Here is a 20,950-nt window from a genome sequence, read left to right as displayed (position 1 = left end):
TGTATTCATAATTTTCCCGAGCCGTCCCTCACAAGACAAATTATTTTCAGTTACAAATCTGCACCTGTCTTGACAGTTTACTGTTTTGTGGTATCGACGCGAAAATCTTATATTTTAATATTATTTATACATAACTGTTTTGATAAAATTAATTATCTAGTTTTATGTAACAGGAAGATTATAAAATTGCTCAGTGTCGCCATAAAGCTTTTTGTACGTCGACTTATTTTCTGGGAAAGTTTCGCTCCGAGCGAATCTCTAGCCTTTCCTATAAATATATTTTATATGACGGTTGCAGCGCAGGGCATGATAATTTATGACCAGAAAGACAAGTTTGTATACAATAAAATAACAGCTTTATCATCGTGAGATATGGAGTTAGTTAATTGTCACTATTTACATTTTTAATTAATTAATGAGGCCAAATGATGAACGTGTTCACATGGCGCGGGCGAGTGTGTCGTCGCCTCTACTCGCCTCTACTCGCCTCTACTCGGCTGTCACCCGCAGCCGCTCACCTGCGCACACCAATGCTTCTAATTTTAAAAATTCATATTTCGACTTCCGTTCCCAAATGGGAATTGGCGCGATATGCGTCTCTCCGTGCGATTATAAAATATACGTTCGAATGTAGATCATTTTCGCACCACACTTATATAATGGACTCATTTCGATGCATGTGTCGCTGAAGTCAATTTGGTGAGAATATTATAAGTGGTAAAGTTAAACTGATACTATTATTAACCTGCTGGCCCGGCGGGACGAAATTATATTTCGGTTATTCTAATAAGAATAATGCTGTTATGAAAAATGGTAACAAAAACCACATTATTGGTCGTCTGTCGGCGGGATGCCATATGGCGAGCTAAGCGCGTGCTCGGAGGACAAAAAAACAACGGCTCGAAGTTTTCGCGGGTGTAGAGTTTCGTCGCAGATAACAAGTAAAAAACGTGCGACAAGTCGTGTCGCAGCTGCTTCGTGAGGTCTAACGTTACTGTCGCAGGCTCCCACTAAATAATCTAAAAGTGCATACATTACACTAAAGTATTACTTAGTTACGCTCTCCATGGTGTTTTAATGATCTTGTCACTTTGCTTAAGTGATTGTTAATTCAATAAACTATTAGTGATATAAGCTTAACTAGATAGAGCTTAATTAGAAAGATAGAAAAAGGAAAGAGTGAGCTCTATTACTTCACGAGCATAATATTTCAAACTCTACTTTTTATGCAAATACCCCACTTCTGCCAGCACAAATCAAATGTTATTTGAAATATTATAAAATTCTCTGGCATTAGTTATGCTCTTCAAAATTTGTATATTTTATTGCTTTTTTATAATGTAGAGACTTTATCGTGAATATGTCAGATTGCTAAAAAATGTTATATCATCTTATAACTGCAAACTACTCTCAATACCTACTTCTTATTTTTATTTATTGAAACAAAATTTCGTAAACTACTTACTAAGATTTAATTTTGAAGACAAAATTTTGAACATAGGTACTACAAAAAAAATATAAGTAAGTTAAATAACCAGATACGTTAAATATGATTACGGATTACTTATTATATAGATAGATAACAAGTCGATAAAATATAGAGACGACAAAAATAAAATAACCAATTAGGTACCGAAGTTTTCTCGTGTTATTAAGTAATACTATAATCTTAGATAGGTCCAACATCATATATGCTTAAGTTGTAAATATCTAGATCACGAAAATAATATGCATTTGGAAAAATACAAAGATTTTACATATCTACATATTAGGTGCAAGGTACATAGACACACAGTAAGTGCAGCAGTGAGTTGAACACAAGTGCACAATATCTGTGCGCGTCTAGTCTCACAAGTAAATCTGACTGATCTCAGTGCGCTGTGTGTGTGTGTGTGCGACCTTTCGACCCGAGAGCGCGAGGCGTGGCTTCGCCCGATTGGTCGGCCCGCCCCGCCCCGCCCCACCCCGCCTCGCGCACGCCCACCGCGCACGATCTTCTAAGATGTGATGCTGTGACTACGGCGACACACTACACCGCCTTTGTTCAATCGTTTAACTCTATCGATTGTTTGACACACACTACTTTGTACTTACTTCCCGAGCTTTCATCTGACGAGATGTTTTAAAATTTCAGTTTTATCCGAAAATATTTTCATCGATTTGTTTTCTATGTTTAATTTGGGAGGGGCACAATTTTTTTATGGCTACGAAAAATAAATGAATGAAAGGATGTTGGAGCGGATATCGACAATAAATACACAGTTATTACGGAACACAGCTCGTTAATGTGGACGCGTCAATTAACTAACTATATTAAAACTTGTTGATAAAATCTGCTACGATTGGGACTTCCTGGTACACACAAATGGTTTAGGATCACTTGGATTTTTTATTTAAAAATAAATGTATAATATTCAATTTTAATATTTTTTGCTGATAACTTACGTGATATACATGTACCTACAATACCTATATACCTACGGTAGGTATTTCATAATCATAATTATCTTTTGTAACCAGTAACATCCACTAAAAAGAGATACGAAAAATTTTGCAAATACAAATATAAATTATCATAACAATTTTAAAACAAGTCACAAACGATAAACCCACCCCCTATCTTAAATTAATATTATACATACTAAAAAAAAATCTGATATACTAACATTACAAAAACCCCAAGACAAAGACCATAGACTTTCAACCCCCGTTTTTCAAACCACAAAGACAGATTGTAAAACAATACTCCCTTCAAATATTCTCACTTAAATAACTCAAACAGGAAAGGTCACACAATCGCTCCCGGGAGAGCTTTTTACCCCAAACTCCGTATTTTGGTCCTAATTTATCTGTTTTCCCCAAATATGGGGGAATTTGTCCCTCATTACTGTGACTTCATTAAAATATTTGTATTTGTTCGACACACAAGTGATTTGTTCACGCGTTTGTTCATTTGACGCATCGTTTGTTAAAAAAAAGCAGTTTGACATTTCACCCGCGTCTAAGAATAATGTAAACAAAATAAAAGCATGGAATTTTAACGTCTTTATGTGTTTTGGGTAATGAGGTGTGGTGTTCAAATACAATGCAATCAGCAATGGTAAGATATTTTGTTTAGTTAAGATTTGTAAGTCAATTTAGAATTGATTTGTATAGCATTCAATAACTGCACTTACTTATTTGGAGATAACGTCGTCCTCAATCGTTTTGAAATACGAGTACATCTCAAAACACAACAATATGTTAAAATTTTAAACCTGTCAATAATACTTGCTCTCATAAATGATATTTATATATGAGAAATTTATTCAAAATGAATAAAAAATAATTCAAATCAAAATTTGAATCAGTCAAAATGCCAATATCACACTTAACTTAAAGACTTCTCTATCAATCGTTAAAATAAACTAAAATAAAATTATTTAACTAAAGAGTTATGCGTCCATGCATAAATAATCTTGATATAAAAACATAAGTAACAAAGCATATCATTATTAGGTGTTAGGTACAAAAATAACAATATTATAGGTACATACATTTCCTCCTAACTAACAGTTGTAGTGTTCATTAACTGGTCCAAAACATCAAACCACATGTGCGTACTAACTTTATCACGATAATATTATATACGTACTTGGAAACTGCAAGATAACACAGTTGGTATAAGGTAAAGTTATTTCCTACCTCTTACTGAGTGTGCAATGTTGATAGTTACGTTTTTACAATAAAATACACTTGCGGATCCAACTATCCAACGGTATTGCTAGACAAAAGCATTGGAGCTTAAAACTCTCACTAGTTAACCCTCAAAGACTTTGAAATTCGACTAAGAATGTACTTTCTATGTATACCTGAAATTATCCTTCTAAATATCTTAAGCTTGAAAACCAAAATCCTGAATTCGCTACTAATTTCGAAACGTTTTTGCTAGGTTCTATCACTGAAGAGAAAATATATGTATGTTAGAAGTTAAAAATTAACAATCAGAGAGAATTTCTTTATTTTTTTCACATTAAATACTTTTTAACACGTGCATAAGTTTTAGTATAATCTCTAGTTAGAGCTCTTTATGAATGGCGGTATAGGAAAAACGTGACGTGCGCGAAGTATCGAGAAATTTTAAGTTATTTTCATACCTAAATTATTATTTAAAATGTTAGCAATAATATTGTTACTCAATGGACGGTTATTTTCCTTATTTCATTGACTGAACATTAACTGACTTTAATATAAACTTTGAAGAATGAAATATTTATTTATTTTGTTTTACATTTATAGATTTTTATCGAAAAGCTGTTTAGATCAGTGATTTTATTTTATTTTTTCTTACTATTTATATTATTAGGCGTTACATTACAATGATGAAAGAAATCTCGTTAGTCAGCACAACATAATAAATAATATTTCTAAATATTTATAAACTCAAAGCATCGTACTTTAATACGTCTTAATAGCGTCATACTTTTCCAATCTGTCTACAAAGATTAAGATATAAAGCAGTAATTTGTCTATGGGCATTGAGTAGAACAGTAGTGAATGACATAGAGAGATTCACACATCAATATGTAGTCCACTTAGCCTCCACTCTCGGCGAGATGGTGACTGATCACTCAGCGGTCAAACATCAGACAATACGCGACTACTGACCCCTGCACACACACACACCCACAAGTACAATCACACACATAATACACGATACTCTATTGTTAAATTGTTCAATCACACCGCCACACTGCGTGAACGCATGTGGTTGACTTTTGTCAGTAATATTACTAACGAATTAACGTTGAAATCATTATGAAACAGTTTCCAATTTAATAAGGCTGCGGGTCATTTTCCGATGGTCTCTTATAGCTCTATACTTATAACCTCACGGTCGCCGGCTAAGTGACTTCATATTTCACAAAACAATTAAGAATCACGAACTCTACTTTTGTAAAATGTGACTCTTTACGTCGCCGGAACGGCTCATTTCTCTGATTTCTTATAAAAATCTCTACCTCAAATAAAAATGCTTATCATATAGTCTCTACGTAGAGATGCAACAAGCAGTCGATTGCAAACCTTTGTGATTACGTTAGATCACGTTCACAAGCTAAGCCTTACAGGTAGTTCCATCGATTTCAATTTCGTGATTCGATACGTTTGCAAATTAAATCAAACCTCAAAGCAAGTGCAGTATCGATATAGTATCGTGACTCCGTGGTGCGAGGGTGACGTGCGGGTGTGTGCGCGGGGGTGAGGCGCGCGGGGGGCGGCGGGGGCGCGAGGTGTGTGGGTCCGGCGGCGCACGCGCAGAACAAAGGGCGCGCCGTGAACCGCGACCGTCGCGCTTCGGTACCCGCGCCAACACGCCTCGACATACTACATGTACTGATTTTTTAATGGAAATTTGTCTGGCCGAGATAGAATGTCGATGTAGACCGAGTTCCAGAGAATAATGATAGTTGCTAGATTAATATCAGGGACGGTTCCGCTTACTTGTAAAGCTGTTTAAATAGATACAGGATCAAATATTTCTTAAACGGTTTGGCTGAATCAAACCTTCAAATCAAAAGAATGAATCTCACCACATAGCTAGGATCATATATTGTATAACATGTATGAATGCTTAACTTAACTCCTCCTTATGTTTGTTATAGGTGGCTACACGACAGGCGGTCCTCGCGAGACGAACGCCTACGGGTACAGCGAGGCGAGCGGGGGCGCAGCGCCCGCGGCGGCTTCGCCCCTGGACGAGTACTACCCGCCGGAGTACCCGTCCGCGCCGCCCGCGCCCGCGCCCCCCGCGCAGCCCTACCTGGACGACTACTACCACCACGCGCACGCGCACACGCAGCCGCTGCTCACGCACGAGCCCAAGTACCAGCCACATGCCTACACCAAGCCTTACCCCAGAGGTGAGTTACGATCATATAACATTCTTAAAAGACTTCTGAAACCTATACAAACTATGTCATAATGAGCTTTTGAATCGAGAAATGACAAAGGCTTCTCTACTAAAAGCTAAAGTACCTAATCGAAGCATGCAATCCGAAAGTAGCAATTAAATCGCGTAATTACACGATGTTTGTCGACTGTCGTACAATGTATCAGTCAACTCTGAGACTCCACTCCGCTTTAATGAAGCAGGGTGTACAGTTTCAGACAAAGTCGTTAACAGAATAGAATCTTTCATGTGGTTATTAATTCAGGACGGATCACGTTTCCAAAGCATTTTTACATGTCATCGCCATATGCATGCACTAATTGGTGTTGATCTAATATTATAGTTTTGAAGATTTATATTGAAGATCAAAAGATTTAAATCATTAAAAACTAAGTATACGTTTTAACTCTTGACTGCGGATAAAATAAGGAAAATTATACATTTATTACATTTACTTGATATCAGTCCGTTGCATTGAGATGTTAGATTACCTTCTGTACGCCTATTGTTAATTAAAATTAGAATAACCATCTGAAACTAAGGTATCAGTATCTACCTATAAAGTCGATAAAATATATAACAATAACCTTCTAAACCTTCATAACGACTGAAAATATAACATAGTGAATTGTCAATCACATCTTTTTCTTTTCAAATATTTAGTATGAATGGCTTTCCAGTTTTGAAATGACTAACTACGGCTCAAATAATAGACACAATAAAATACCCGTTAAACCTAACAGTCAGTTGTAATGATGTATTGTTATGTTGTAGGCGGTGGCGGTCGCTACGGCGGCGAAGGCTACGGCGAGGGCTACGTGCAGGAGTACGGCGCGGCGTGCGGCACCGAGTGGACCGAGTGGCCGGGCGAGCAGCACGCGCTCATCCCGCAGGACAAGCTAGCTTACCCCGCCTCCGGGCCCTGCTTCACCGGTACGTTACTTTACTTATACTTGGTTATTGCACACTTATTGTCAATATCTACACCTTCACGTATAGTACAAGTAAAATCATCTGAGAATACGAATATTAACATCAAGACAAAATCCGATGAAGACACTTTGGATTGGATCACTTTTTAAATTTTTCTAATAAACATGTCATCTGCGCTTTTCACACCCATAGACATTCAAATCCTAAGAATCTTCGCATAGTATCAAACGGTTCAAAAATATATCGGTTCCTTCAGTCTAGTATGTATAAAGATGAGTCGTATATCGTAAAGCAACTGTGTGCTACGTTGACAGGTTCAGGCCCCATCCAGCTGTGGCAGTTCCTGCTGGAGCTACTCACCGACAAGAGCTGCCAGGGCTTCATCTCGTGGACCGGCGACGGCTGGGAGTTCAAACTCACCGACCCCGATGAGGTAAGTTCAGACTCTGACTTCGTGTAAAATAAAACTATTTAAAAACATCCACCCCGGTTCATGTTTCGTTTTAGCTTTTATGTATACTCTGGAAGCCATGATATTGTGCTACTCGTTTAAGGGTCTTTACAAAGTTGTTGATGCTTTCGAGCCCACTGCATATTCAAACTGATAAATATCTTATTGTAAAAACTCATTTTTAACATTGTTTGTTATCATCTAGGTGGCTAGACGCTGGGGCATTCGCAAGAACAAGCCCAAGATGAACTACGAGAAGCTATCGCGTGGTCTGCGCTACTACTACGACAAGAACATCATTCACAAGACCGCCGGCAAGCGCTACGTCTACCGCTTCGTCTGCGATCTGCAGAGCCTTCTAGGGTAAACTTCCACTCTAACTTTACACATAAACATCTCCATCTTCTTTGGGATATTACTTATTTGATACACTTTAATCACATTCAATTGTCCTTTTGTATTTTTTATCTAACAATTCAAATCTTTTTCAGAATATCGCCAGAACAGCTGCACGCAATGTACGAACCCAAAATGGAGAAGAAGGACGAGGACTGAGCAGGCGCGCGCGCTTCCCGCGCCCCGCGGACTTCCCCACGTTCCCGCTCCGCAGACTCCAGCTCACAGACTTCGACATATTAACTACACATCTCTTTACTTTAAACTATATCAATGTAGCGTATTCTCTATGTGACTTGGAAAGATCTGGCATCTTCCTAGTTCCCACCCCTGATAAATACCAAGTGTGTTTTGAAGAGCTAATAGCTAACACGGTAGGCAAGATCCTACGTAACAAACATTATGATTTTGTATTCATTTTTAGAATTTCATAATATTAAAATGGATTTGATCTCATGCAGCCACCAGTGGATTTAATATACTGACCAACTAACGAAGGCTAACAACAGAAAAGTATGTTATTTTTCACCCAATATTTTACATTACCCATGTAACCAATGGTGCCTTATTGAAACATGTAATATCATTTGGGGTTCTCAAATATTAGTTTTGATTGGATTCGTGCTTCTACATAGTACGTATTAGCGCAGTATTACGGAGCACTACACCTCTATTGTCTCTACTCAATGTGATAGCTTTGTCTATAGACTTTACATCTCAAGTCAATATTACTTTATTTAAATTCTTATTACACGAATGAACAGATTCAGCGAGATAATCAAAACTTAGTGCTAAAATAGTAAAATTTTACTATAATTTTAATGATAACTGTAAATATAAGTTAATTTTGTTACTTTATAAAATAATTAGGTATTATATTATAGTAGCTATTAAGTGTTGTATGTTTAATTCGCAAATTGTTGCAATATGCGATTAAATTAATGAGTAGTCAGAATGAGGACGGACATAAAATGATTTTTTTATTCAGAGATTTTAGTCCAAAGATTAATAAATCTAAATTCCCACCAATTGGTAAGGATATGACAAAATTACCAAAGGGACTTCTCATGTGTCTAGTTTCCAGGTGTCTATCATAAATATGTAACTTGTTTTATTGACCAGTGCTGTCCAAAGGATTTCTTTGCATTACAATTCGTCCATCCGACTAGACATACAGAAACTCCAATGTGCGTTAAAGTAAATGTTGATATACAATTTTGATGCGAACGCAACGCCGGGTGACGTCAACTTGTCGCTGATCTCGTGGTAAGGGATTGTAATGTCTTACTAGTTATGAAATTAAATTAGTTGTATTATTTTCAATTTTTATAGCTCCTAGCGTACACCGAAGATATGTCGATAAGTTTTATTTTGTAAAATATCTCTCCTCCATCAATATAATACTTTTTTATTTTTTCGTTTCGTGCAATTCATTTGTAGCATACATTTTGTGAATGTTTTTTATCTTGGTACTCTAGACGGTGCTGTTCGCTCGAGTTTTAAATGTAATAGAAACGTAAAACGATGTCTTCCCCGTATTATCAAATTAATAGGTCTGACTCCGTATACGTAGGTACTCCTTGACTGTTTACAATAGATATAATAAATTATACTGCGGAACAAGTATTCCGCTCCTGTGTTATGTGTCGATGAATAGATTATCTTTACAAGTTTACATTTAAGCGACGCCATTATAAAGTGAGACCTATTTGTAGTTACGGCCAAATTTTCGAATGTATAAGTGTCGTTGTATGTATTGATGGAAGATATAAATTTAAATATATATATTTACGAAATTACAAATGGTTTTTTTTCTTATTTCCAAACATCATAAAATGTATTTATTTACCTGATTAAACCCCATACTTAAAATTGAGATCGCTTTTTTAAGAATAAGTTCACAAACACAAAAATCTGACAACTTCAATAGTAGCGCGATTATCTACCACTATCAAATATAGACAACCGGTTTGCCACCGAGTGATTCTATGAAAATTGAAAATCTGATCAGCGCCTCTAGCGAGCGACGTGAGAACCATTATTTCAATACGTTTTACATGTTCAGTATATGTCTCGATACTTAGCAGAGTCGGTAGTACCAAATACAGTGAATCGGGCAACAGGTTTAAATCAGTTTCATGACAAAACTAACAGATTAAGATCGAGAGTCAGTAGTAAATCTGCAGATGAGACAAACACTTTCGAGTTTGGCATCGACTTTGGAAATTAATGACAACGTATTAACTAAATTCAAAATTATAGAGGAAATATTTATGAGATAAGTGAACAATTATTATTTTATATACAGTATCGCACAGTTTTAAGCGGCATGATTACCGATGAACCTAATGTTGTTAACCAATATACACCGAATCGTCAATAAGACCAAGATATCGTCATATTTTATAAAACACATGGACGGACACAAAACCACACTCCCGACCTCTATTAACATTATTTAAATATACCAGTAGTATTTAAAAATACCAGTAATAATATTTTTTCCTGCCCGGTGATCGAACCAGGGATTTCAACTTAAATACACTTTATCTAAGTCTCTGATCCAAGCTTTTACTGATAAACAAAGATTTAAAGAAATGTTCTTAATTTCAACATCATATTTTTTGGGTATAAATAAAATATACTGCCTCCGTGGCGCAGTGGTTTAGGTCGCCACACCGATACCATTGCGTCGGGAGGTCGTGGGTTCGATTCCCACACGGAGCAATTATTTGTGCGATCCACAAATAATTGTTTCAGGTCTGGTTGTGCTTTGTGTCCGTTGTTTGTATGTTTGTAAAAGTCCCCGCGACACAAGAGCAATTCTTAGGGCGGGAGTTGACTTTAAAAAATAAACAAAACATTATACGCCCTCTCAGTTTCATTTTTTTTTATCATTACTAGGAATGATTAGAACCTACTTTGATTAATAAAATGTAAAAATGGATTGAATTATATTAAAGCTAGTTGATTTAATGTCAATAACTACTTGATGTTAGATTATGTGACCTATAGGTAACCTAAAACCGAAGCCGTTTTGATTTCATTTACAGAGTGTGAATATTGAACAGGAATTCAAAACAAATGCAAAAAAAGTGAGGTCGAATCATCAATGTTTTCCTATCATGTGTGTGGTCATCAGATCACACAAACCAAAAACGGAATTGTTAATCGACTAAATATTACATAGACAATAGATATACTACTGTGCGTCCATATGTCAATGTCAAGTCAAACGTCAGGTAAACGTCAAGCCCACCTAAATTTGAGGTTATATTCTGACTTTATTCCTACACCTCTTTAATACAAAATAAATACAAAAAAATGCGTCTGTCACAGGTTTTAAACCGACAGCATATCGGTTTTATGTTTAAAAAGCATTGGATAGTCCAAGGAAAACGTGTACCCATTGATACTGGTGTAGAAGAGCAGTTAAAAGCTAAGGGAATACAAGTTGAAGATGCACTCGAATTTGTTAAAAAGGAACCAGAACGACATGAGAGGCAAGCTAACATATACATAGTTCCCATGACTTAACCTACTGTAGATTTCTACTATATAGTCTTTAGTGAGAAATAGGCATAAAAGTTAACTTCATTATATTGTTTTCAGAGTCACTATTGTAGGACCTTATGAACCAGCGATTCCACTGGATGAAAATCATCCTGACTACAAAGAGAGGCCTTGCTACACACTGAAAAACACAAATGTATTGCTAGAAGGCATCTCACAAGCTCAAGTACTTACTAAGACAATACTAGCCGAGGACAAATTGCCTCCGAGAATAGAAGAGCTTGCAGAAGTACCAGCGCCTACCGCAATTCATGAGAACATTAAGAAAGCTATCTTGTCTGCTAATGTTTTTGACACAGAACAGAAGAAACTACCAAAAATCAAAGACCCAGTAAGACCTGCTTACAACTTTCCTAGAATACTGGGCATCACTGATAGAAGGCGAAAGTAAGTTAATTCTGTATTACATAAAACAATATTCATCATCTTCACCAATATATATAAAAATAACCATTGTCTGTTTAATAACCCAAAAACATGTACAAACAACCTACATTATTATGTAAGAACATTAAATTCTTCTGTCTTTTCTATCAAACAAAGATCTTGACAAAAATAAAATGGTCTCTTCCTGTAGTTGTCATAAACACTTGTCTATCTTTTGCAGCCAAATTCTTACAAACAAACTACTACAACTCGTTGAGAAGAGCAGTGACTCAGAGGTGACCCAGTCCCGTTATGTGGTCAATGATGTTAACTGTCACACAGTATTTGACAAGGAGGACGACCTCATTCAGTTCCAAGACGTGTCTAACATTCTAGTGACTAGTAATAAGCCTGTGAAACATGACACAGAGAAAACTGTCACTTTCGCCGATATCCCTGATTTGTATCCTGTGAAACACACTGTTACATTAGTTGAGGACCATTTTTACGATGATACTAGCAAATACCGTAAGTATAGACATTATTTTTGTACATAATGAAGTTTTGTTTTGTTTTTTCTATAAAAGAACTCACTAAGAATTGCTCTTGTGTCGCGGGGACAAACATACAAACAAAAGTACAATCAGATCCAGAAGTAATATTGGTGGATCTATCCATAAATAATCTAACCCACAACCACCCGACGCAAAGATAGTAGCGTGGCAACCTAAACCACTGCGCCATGGTAGCAATCAAAGTGGAGTATCCAGGGGCACATTTATGATAATAACATGCCAAAATCAATGTTGTTGAATTTATGGTAATGTTCTTACTTGTAAATATTGCATTTGTCCAGCAATCCGTCCTACAGTGTCAGTGAGACACCCGCACACAACCTGGCTGCACTACAACAGCACCGAAGTGAGCAACATCTATGAGACCCCAGTGACCAAGGAACAGATTCTTGGTAGAGCACTGACACATGCCTTCACAGTCGCCAGCTCATATGCTAAGCAGTTGCATGGAGTAAGTTTTGATATTTTTTATATTTGTTCTATCAATAATGACATTGATCTTTCCTTAGAAAAAATAATTTTGTCACCAGGTGACTAGCAATCCAAGCTATTTTATTAATTTAAAAAGTTATTGAGTTATCTGGACCACTAGTGAATAGTGCAAGCTACTCTTATTTATTCAAATTAACTTCTAATGTCCGTCGTCTTTTTGGTCTTATAACTGTCGACCATACCTAATGACTGTAGCTAGACGCTGATGATAAGACTGCCCTAGTTTATGTTGACAAAAATTACAGTACAAGAAAAATAATACCTATTTTTATGTTTACAGGAAGATGTAAAAGACTTGCCAGAGCCAATCTACCTCAACTGTATTCAAACAGATGGTCAGAAGTTTCACTTCGGTGTCTTAGAACTGAACACCTTGGATGTAGACGGCAAGGAAGGCACCAAAAATGTTTGGTACAGCAAAAACGACCTCAGATTATATGAATCTAGCTGCTATTTCAGTGGAATGCCTGTATTAGAGAATTATAACAACAAAGTGTATGGATACATCAATGCTTTATACAATTGTTGAGAAAAAGTTAAGTTATTAGTGTAGTTTAATATATTATTATGAATAACAAAAGATGTATCAGTTTTATTGTCTAGGCTTCCCTTGATAAAAAATGGTGGTGAGAAACGATGGTAAAGAAATCTTTATACTTTGAAACACTATATTATTCTATCAGTTTATAAAAGTCTTATTCACTTTAAATACACAGACTACTCCATCCTTATACAGAAATTGAAATACCATGTAAATTGGTAATTTATCAAGAAGTAGCCATATATAGTTATGTAAAATTCTACTGTTCACTTTTAAATACAAATGTGCAGTTCTTTAATTTCAACATCCAAAGTCAAACTATGGAGTATATCATAAAAAGCAAAAATATGGTTGTAATGTATTCATGTGTATATCCCATTATATTTACAAGAACATAAATACATTTATTTCAGATAAGAATAGATAATGCTTACACATACCGAAACACTTTGTACATTAAATAATAGTACATTAAGAAATCGAAACAAAAAGTATTCAACAAGCTCATTTGTCCATCGCGAATTTTTGGAGCCGACGTCTTCTCAACTCGTCAGCGTCGGCGTCAGTCTTGTCTCTGAAAACAAAGTTAACTACATTAGCTATTATACATCATTAAATTAATAATTTCTCAAGTAATAGTATTATCATGGACCAAGCTCTATACTAGGACCACATTACTTACTACATTAACAATAACTAATAATAAAAATTTATAGATAGACTTTTTTAAACAGACTAATTCAGGGTCTTAATAATAATAAGTGAAATTAACTACTACTACAATGTAATAATGTCTCATTACCTATTAGAGTCTATAGAAGTAGTAGTATCGGGTTGTGGCATGAGGGAGTCTTCAGTGAGTGGCGGTGTGATGGTGGCGCTGGTGGAGGGCACGGGCGACGGCTGCTTGTAGCTCGACGTGGTCGGCACCACGTCCGGCTCCGACTTCACCACGGGCGGGCTCTCCGATGACTCCCGGCTCGCCTCTTCCGTCCTACTACATACGAAACTAATTTTAAGTCAAGATATAAAACTTACAGGCAAGGTAATAAAAGAAAAAAATATTAATTTATATGTTGAAAATTTAGTTAATACCCTGCTAAACCTCGGTAAATATTTAAAAATAAAATATTTTTAACATATTAATGTTTTAGGCAACATAGTAAGTGGCGTTCTTTGACCTTTGTCTACCCACATACGGAAAAATGTAATATGTTGCATCCATGCAGCTCACATGAATATTCTCTTGCAACAATTAAGATGCAAATATATACTCCGGTCAATTTAGACATTTGACCCACGACAAATTCAGGGGAAGCTGAAAATTCTTAAAATTGTTTAAATTATAATTATAAACATTGTCTTAAAAGTCCCAACCGATCCCATGTAAGGAAAAAATTTTAGCGGGGTAATAAGGTCCAAAAAATGAGTTTTTCGCGATTTTCTTGAAAACGGTAAGTTTTATCGCAAAATTACCCCAGACATAATTTGTAGATCAGGGAATTTCCTATAAAAAAGGTATCAATAATTTTTTCCCTAAAAGCCACCGCTTCTGAGATATAACGATGCAAAACCTCTGGAAAAGGATTATGTATTGAGAACCATTCCAAAAGTTTTCGTAAGTCTTTAGCATCTTTTTTTACTCGTGAATCACTTGCATCAACATGCTGCTCGGTCGTATCCATCCTAACATTAGCCAGATCTTCTAATTTTTCACAAACTGTATTCATTGCATGCATACTATAAACCCATTTACTTATGACACTCTGTTTTGTGCTTCTTCCTCGAGCAATACCTCCATCTGTCTTCATAGCTTTCATCATAGACTGCTCAATTACCATGTCCGTTGAAGTGCCACAGCTTAATTTGTCTGAACGTCTTACAGTGAAGAATCCTTCTGAATTTTTTTTATAGACTTCAGGATCTATGACATTCTCTAATTGTAGCATATCCTGCAAGTATAGGTGTGCAGACTTAGCATACGGAAAATGTCCAGACGCGTGAAAGTAAGGAATCATTTCTTTGACGCAGTTTAAATGAGCTTTCCAATCCCCCATACGTTCAGCTCTTAAAAACTCTTTAAGAATTGAAACCATATAAAAATATTGAATCCAAAGTTTCGCTGTTGGTCCTCGTTCCTCATAATCCTTAAGTTTTTGATTCAGTTTATTAAGTAAAGCTCCAGATATTTCATCATTTTCAATATCATCGTATGAAAAAATTTTATCTACTATATTTTCGATATTAATTATTAAATCAGCATCAAAAGAAGTTGAAATCGATGACATCATGTGTCATCGATTTCAACTTCTTTTAATATTATAATTGCTAAAGCAAGTTGAAGTAGTGTATGAGTGTATTATGACGCTCGCAATTTTTTGCATCGTTATATCTCAGAAGCGGTGGCTTTTAGGGAAAAAAATATTGATACCTTTTTTATAGGAAATTCCCTGATCTACAAATTATGTCCGGGGTAATTTTGCGATAAAACTTACCGTTTTCAAGAAAATCGCGAAAAACTCATTTTTTGGACCTTATTACCCCGCTAAAATTTTTTCCTTACATGGGATCGGTTGGGACTTTTAAGACAATGTTTATAATTATAATTTAAACAATTTTAAGAATTTTCAGCTTCCCCTGAATTTGTCGTGGGTTTACTGATTTTTTGGTCTAATTTGACCGGACTAATAGGCAAATACACTCCATTTTAAAAGTGAAGGTGTTGTAGGAGTGTTTTGTGAAAGGTCCACTCACGCTTCCGTTTGAGTGGAGACAGTAGCGCTGTTCTGCGGCAAGTTGGCCACCACCGTCGAGTACTGCTGCATTAGAAGCACTGACGCGTCCAGCATCGCTTGAATCTCACGCAGCAACTGAAAAATAAATTTATTTTGCAACTAAAGCACTGTACAAGTGACTAAATATTTGTAATTTTGTGATGTAAGTGGAATTTGAGTGTTTGATGTTGCAATGAATTTTCATGTTTTATATAGGTTTTATTTCATCTAGCCTAATTTAAATTTTTACATAGCTATTTGTTATCCTGAAAAACCATTCATAAAATATCAATCAGTAACTACACCATATACTATACTCCGGCAGCATCCTCAAAGGAAATCTGTAAGTAATTTCTATAACGATAGATTATATTCTGTTGATAGCCAACTCACTTAAATGCGGAGATAGCTCATTCATTGCTGGTGAGTGTCTATTATTAGTAATAGTTGCCACTTCGTGCTCAATTCTTCTGTGGTCTCATTTTCCACACTTCATCTTGGGCAAGGACTATCGCACGTCCACCGCTCACTTTAACATGTGCGTAAAAGGTTTATTGTGAATTTGTTACATTATAATAATTCCTAGGAAAAACATTGGCGTAACGTAAGATATAAATACCTGCAGACGAGCTTCGATGTTCCTGCGCTCGTTACCCTCCATACGTTGTAGTTCGGCGACGGTCAGGTTGGCGAGCGAGGCGGGGCGTGGCGGCGGCGGAGGTGGCATTCCCCACGCCATCATCGCTGAAGCGAAAATCGTTTATCAAAATCTGATAGTTAATATCTTAAGTTTTTATAACGAGAAGAGTTAAGGAGACTCACGAGGCGGCGGCGGCATATTGGGGAAGGGGGGGGGCACGGGTCCAGCCGTGGGCGGAGGCGCGGGCGCAGCATTGGGCGCGTGTGGTGCGAGGGGCGCGTGCGGCGCATGCGCAGGGTGCGGCGCGGCGGCGGGCGCGGCGCCGGCGGGCTCGGGCGCGGGCGCGCGCAGCACGTTGAGGCGACACGTCGGACACGTCTGCTGCCGCTGGAACCACAGGCGCAGGCACGCCGCGTGGAAGATGTGGTTGCACGGCAACTTCTTCGCCCCTGATAGTATCGAATCAAAAATAGATAATTACGAACACGATTAAAGTTACGACACGGCCGACGTTAGTCGATAGAAATCTATCGAATATTAGTAACGACTTTAATTAGTCTCTAATTGCATTATTACATTTTAAAGTGTATCACTGATGATGAAATACTAATAACGATACACTCAGCTTGCTTTAATTTAAAATGTAAGACTTCATTAATATCAATTGGAATGACTGTGCACTGTAAGATTAACACGTCATAACGTATTCAGGTCGGTCGACCTCGGCCGTATGATTTATACAGCAGTTCGTTAAGTCGTGTGTTAAACACCACATGTGTCGAAGTTTCACTAGCCTTGTACTTTATCAGCACGAATGTTCAGAATTCTAACAGTAATTGCTTTCCTATCAATACATAGGCACACATAGTCACAATATCATGTTTTTTTTTCGTATTGCAACAATTTGAACCACAATGAATCAACTTATTCAACGAAAAAGATAAAGTTTATATTACGAGATTGTTACGCAATACTTTGTGTTAGTTTAATCACGCTTTCATGTTTTTATCGACGTGTTTTCACACTAGGTACTTTGATCGTTAATAAAGTGGTAGCAGATACGAATTCTATCACAGCCAGTTATAATAGGCAATAACCAACACTAGCGTCAAATAGAGTCCAAATTTTGTCGTAACTCTGCCCTGTCATTTAAATAATATGTTTGGCTGTCTCATAAATCACAAAGAATAACATAACATAAGTATAAAACTGACCCACAACTAGGCATTTACGGCTGTTTCAGTCAACTGAATTGAATTTCAACCAAAACTAAACACAAAAATTGAGCAGAAATAGTCATACGGAATTTTGCTCAGTTATCATTCAAATCTTCATATCTATCAAGCAGTATATGTCAAAATCCCTAATCAACACTGATCTGTAGCACAGCGACATCATCAATATTGACAGAGACCCATACATAAAGATCCTTTGAATGCACTGTCATAATGGATATGATAGAAAACAGGTTGTGTCGATGTGATCAGCGATTCAATAAACCAGGTAATATGGTAAAGGTATATAAGGGTTGATCAACTGACCAGTATGCATCTCCTCGCGACAGATGATACATTCGTTGTCAGCCGCGGCGAGCTCCGCCGGCGTCGCGTCAGGATACAGGGTGTTCATGTTGCGGATGGCGCGGCGAGACAACACCACATCATTGTACGCTTTCTTGAAGCTCCTACGGATAAAATAGTATGTAATTAGGAACATTACAGCAATTAAATTATGTAAATCAGTGTCAAATACAGCATTGCGGCTATAAAATATAAATAAAAAGAACTCTGATTGGGGAAGGAAAAATTCTAATGGCCTTGGGCTTTAGTTCAGCTATTGGATCAATTCAAAAGCCAAATGATATTATTATATTATGTTAAATAAAAGATACATTTTGATTTCATTCAAAAGTAACATATAGGTAACGCAATGGAACCTTTTAATGAAGTATTCAACCATTGTAAGTCCTCTCTCCAGTTCTTTTTATTTATATTTTCAAACAGTAATTGTTTCTACATACCTAAAGATATTGTTGTTAAAAGAGTATGTTTTTATTACTATTTAATTCTTACCTCATAGTTTCATACATGGGTCGGAAAGCAAACAACGGTAGGGTGTAGATCCTGACCATGACAGCTACAAAACCAATATATAGCAGTACTTTTAGGAAGTTGATAGCCAGTTCAGTGTACAGTAACACTGCAGCTTTGCTCTCCCATGGAGCCTCCCAGCGTGAGTCAATTGCATGGAGAAGATACTAAAACCAGAAAATACACATTAACTTTAATACATTCATATACTAGGTTTCATTATTTCTAAATACCTGTGAGTTAGAATAGCAGGGGGAATTATGTGCGTTGTTTTTGTAGGTTTGCTGTCATTTTATTATACAGATAGGATAGGATATCTGACGCTTAAATATTATCATACATTAGCCAGTTTCATAGTTTATGTCAAACTTAGCCACAATCACCTAGAAACTTATGTTATTTTTGTTTTCTTTATACCATCTTCCAATTACTTAAATGTTACATCAATGCCACATTATTTTGAGGTAAATTTATACACATTAGTGTACTATAAATATAAGTAAAAATCAATATGACTTAACTTAAAACACAAGTGTACTGACCTTGATTAAAATATTGACGATCATTATTATCAATATGCTGTACTCAAAGCCAAACACTAGTTGTACCGAGGGGCCTTTAGATGCAGTGAACTGATATGCATGGTGAATGAAATAGAAGTCTGCATGAGCCAACAGCATCAACAGTGTTAAGATTCTCACATGGAATAATAAACCTATGACTGGACTTCTTTCCATCTGAAAAAAAAATGGTTATTAAAGTACTAACACACAAATTTTACTGTTTAGGAGTATCAAATCTTATTTAATTTATATATTCACTCAGTGTTTTGTATATATAGTCAGCTAAGAAAATTTATATTTTGTACATGTAATATTTCTTATTGGATTATGTAATATAGATTTAAAGATTACCTTGAAAATGTTCATAGTACATTATATTAAAGGGATTGTTTTAATTTATAGCTGGAAGTTTAACATAATTGAAAGGATCATACACCTTTGAAGAGCATAAGTGAATAGTAGAATGCTCATTCTTTTAGATAATTTTTCTAATACTCTTAAGAAAGCTCTAAGAAAAAAATCCAAAATACAAGGCATTTAGGTACTTAGATATAATAACTTTATATTTAATATGAATATATGAACTATATGCAGTCAGTACTCCCTTTAGTTGGCATACAATGCAAGTCAAGGTAATTAATTTATTTACATCTGACAGTCTTCATTATAAACTTTCTTTGTCTTACATTATTAATAGAATTTACTTACATAGTCTACTCTATCTTCAGCCAGCCAATGGAATGCTTTCAGGAACAGCAGGAGAGTGAACAACGCAATAAATTTTGGATTAAAGTCATCTCTGAACACAGTGAAAGCCAAACATGTTTCAGTTATAGCATACCATGACCTTTCAATCAAATGCTAAAAAAATAAAAAGAATTGAATATTACACTGCAGTTATGAGTCTAAGTACACCATTTAAGATGTTTCTTTCAACATTACCTCGAATTCTGCTGGTCTAAGTTGTCCAAAGAATATCTTCCTCAATAGTTTACCCACTAGCAACACTAGTATAAAGGCTTGCAAATACATCACCTGAAAATTAACTTGTTAATTACTCAAGGAATTATCTAATGAACCAGCAAATTGAACACATATTGTAGCTGTAGTCATCAAAAACAAAATAATACTTAAATTAATTTATAATGGCGGAGTTCATTAGCCCACCGTTTGCATTGAGATGAATGATAATAATTCATGAATGTACTTACAGCCATGCTAGGATTTGAATTTGTTAGGTAAACTATCGAAGGATAGAACTGTTTCTTCTGGTAGTAGGCATTGCCGATAACCACAGTCGTAAGTGCAAGACTGATCACAGTTGCTAGAAAAGCCTTCATTTTGATATTATTGTGGTTCGCCGATGCACTTAAATTTTCATATGAAATTACTAGAGAAATTTCTACGCACACCAAAATTGCGAAAATGTCAGTAAATACATTTTCAAAACATCATTTCGTATCTTCGTAAAACACAAAAACTATTTTTGTTTGACGTGTTCAATGTTCATTTGTGTCACTCCTGTTACCACAGATAAAATAAAAGCAAACAGATAACCCTAGTTAGTCGAAATTGGGTCACACAACCCTATTGAAAAGGCGACGCAACCACTGACAAACAATGGAAG

At 36.1% G+C, this 20,950-nt stretch overlaps 3 protein-coding genes across 7 annotated transcripts in view; 2 read left to right on the top strand and 1 right to left on the bottom strand.

The window, feature by feature from the left end:
- Positions 1 to 9,512, top strand: part of pnt (ETS transcription factor pointed) — a 114,345-nt gene extending 104,833 nt beyond the window's left edge. For all 4 annotated transcript variants that reach the window (XM_076127189.1, XM_076127193.1, XM_076127191.1 and 1 more), the window contains 5 exons: positions 5,643 to 5,900; positions 6,704 to 6,862; positions 7,177 to 7,295; positions 7,519 to 7,676; positions 7,805 to 9,512. In XM_076127189.1, coding sequence (XP_075983304.1) covers positions 5,643 to 5,900; positions 6,704 to 6,862; positions 7,177 to 7,295; positions 7,519 to 7,676; positions 7,805 to 7,868 — 758 coding nt within the window. In that variant the 3' untranslated portion in view covers positions 7,869 to 9,512. The remainder of the gene's footprint in view (positions 1 to 5,642; positions 5,901 to 6,703; positions 6,863 to 7,176; positions 7,296 to 7,518; positions 7,677 to 7,804) is intronic.
- A 1,439-nt stretch (positions 9,513 to 10,951) lies between these two features.
- mRpL37 (mitochondrial ribosomal protein L37) lies at positions 10,952 to 13,302 on the top strand. The gene is made up of 5 exons (XM_076126430.1): positions 10,952 to 11,212; positions 11,322 to 11,669; positions 11,890 to 12,176; positions 12,505 to 12,674; positions 12,996 to 13,302. Exons 1-5 carry the CDS (start codon positions 11,034 to 11,036, stop codon positions 13,242 to 13,244), a joined length of 1,233 nt encoding a protein of 410 aa, XP_075982545.1. The 5' UTR covers positions 10,952 to 11,033; the 3' UTR covers positions 13,245 to 13,302.
- A 280-nt stretch (positions 13,303 to 13,582) lies between these two features.
- On the bottom strand, positions 13,583 to 20,902 carry sip3 (septin interacting protein 3). 2 transcript variants are annotated; one of them, XM_076126429.1, is made up of 11 exons: positions 20,535 to 20,902; positions 20,266 to 20,358; positions 20,032 to 20,184; positions 19,303 to 19,497; positions 18,743 to 18,927; positions 18,212 to 18,354; positions 16,853 to 17,119; positions 16,650 to 16,774; positions 16,011 to 16,126; positions 14,059 to 14,250; positions 13,583 to 13,830 (listed from the first exon to the last, which is right to left on the bottom strand). In XM_076126429.1, the coding sequence occupies exons 1-11, from the start codon at positions 20,661 to 20,663 to the stop codon at positions 13,761 to 13,763; spliced, it is 1,668 nt and encodes a 555-aa protein (XP_075982544.1). In that variant the 5' UTR covers positions 20,664 to 20,902; the 3' UTR covers positions 13,583 to 13,760. The 2 variants fall into 2 exon arrangements, with proteins under 2 accessions (XP_075982544.1, XP_075982543.1); XM_076126428.1 differs by having other exon boundaries at positions 14,059 to 14,253; positions 20,535 to 20,896.
- Positions 20,903 to 20,950: the final 48 nt, after the last annotated feature.

Source organism: Anticarsia gemmatalis, chromosome 19 (genome assembly GCF_050436995.1).
Source record: "Anticarsia gemmatalis isolate Benzon Research Colony breed Stoneville strain chromosome 19, ilAntGemm2 primary, whole genome shotgun sequence".
Classification (NCBI taxonomy): domain Eukaryota; kingdom Metazoa; phylum Arthropoda; class Insecta; order Lepidoptera; family Erebidae; genus Anticarsia; species Anticarsia gemmatalis.
The sequence above is the reverse complement of the archived record's forward strand: the minus strand, read 5'-3'. Positions and strand labels throughout refer to the sequence as shown.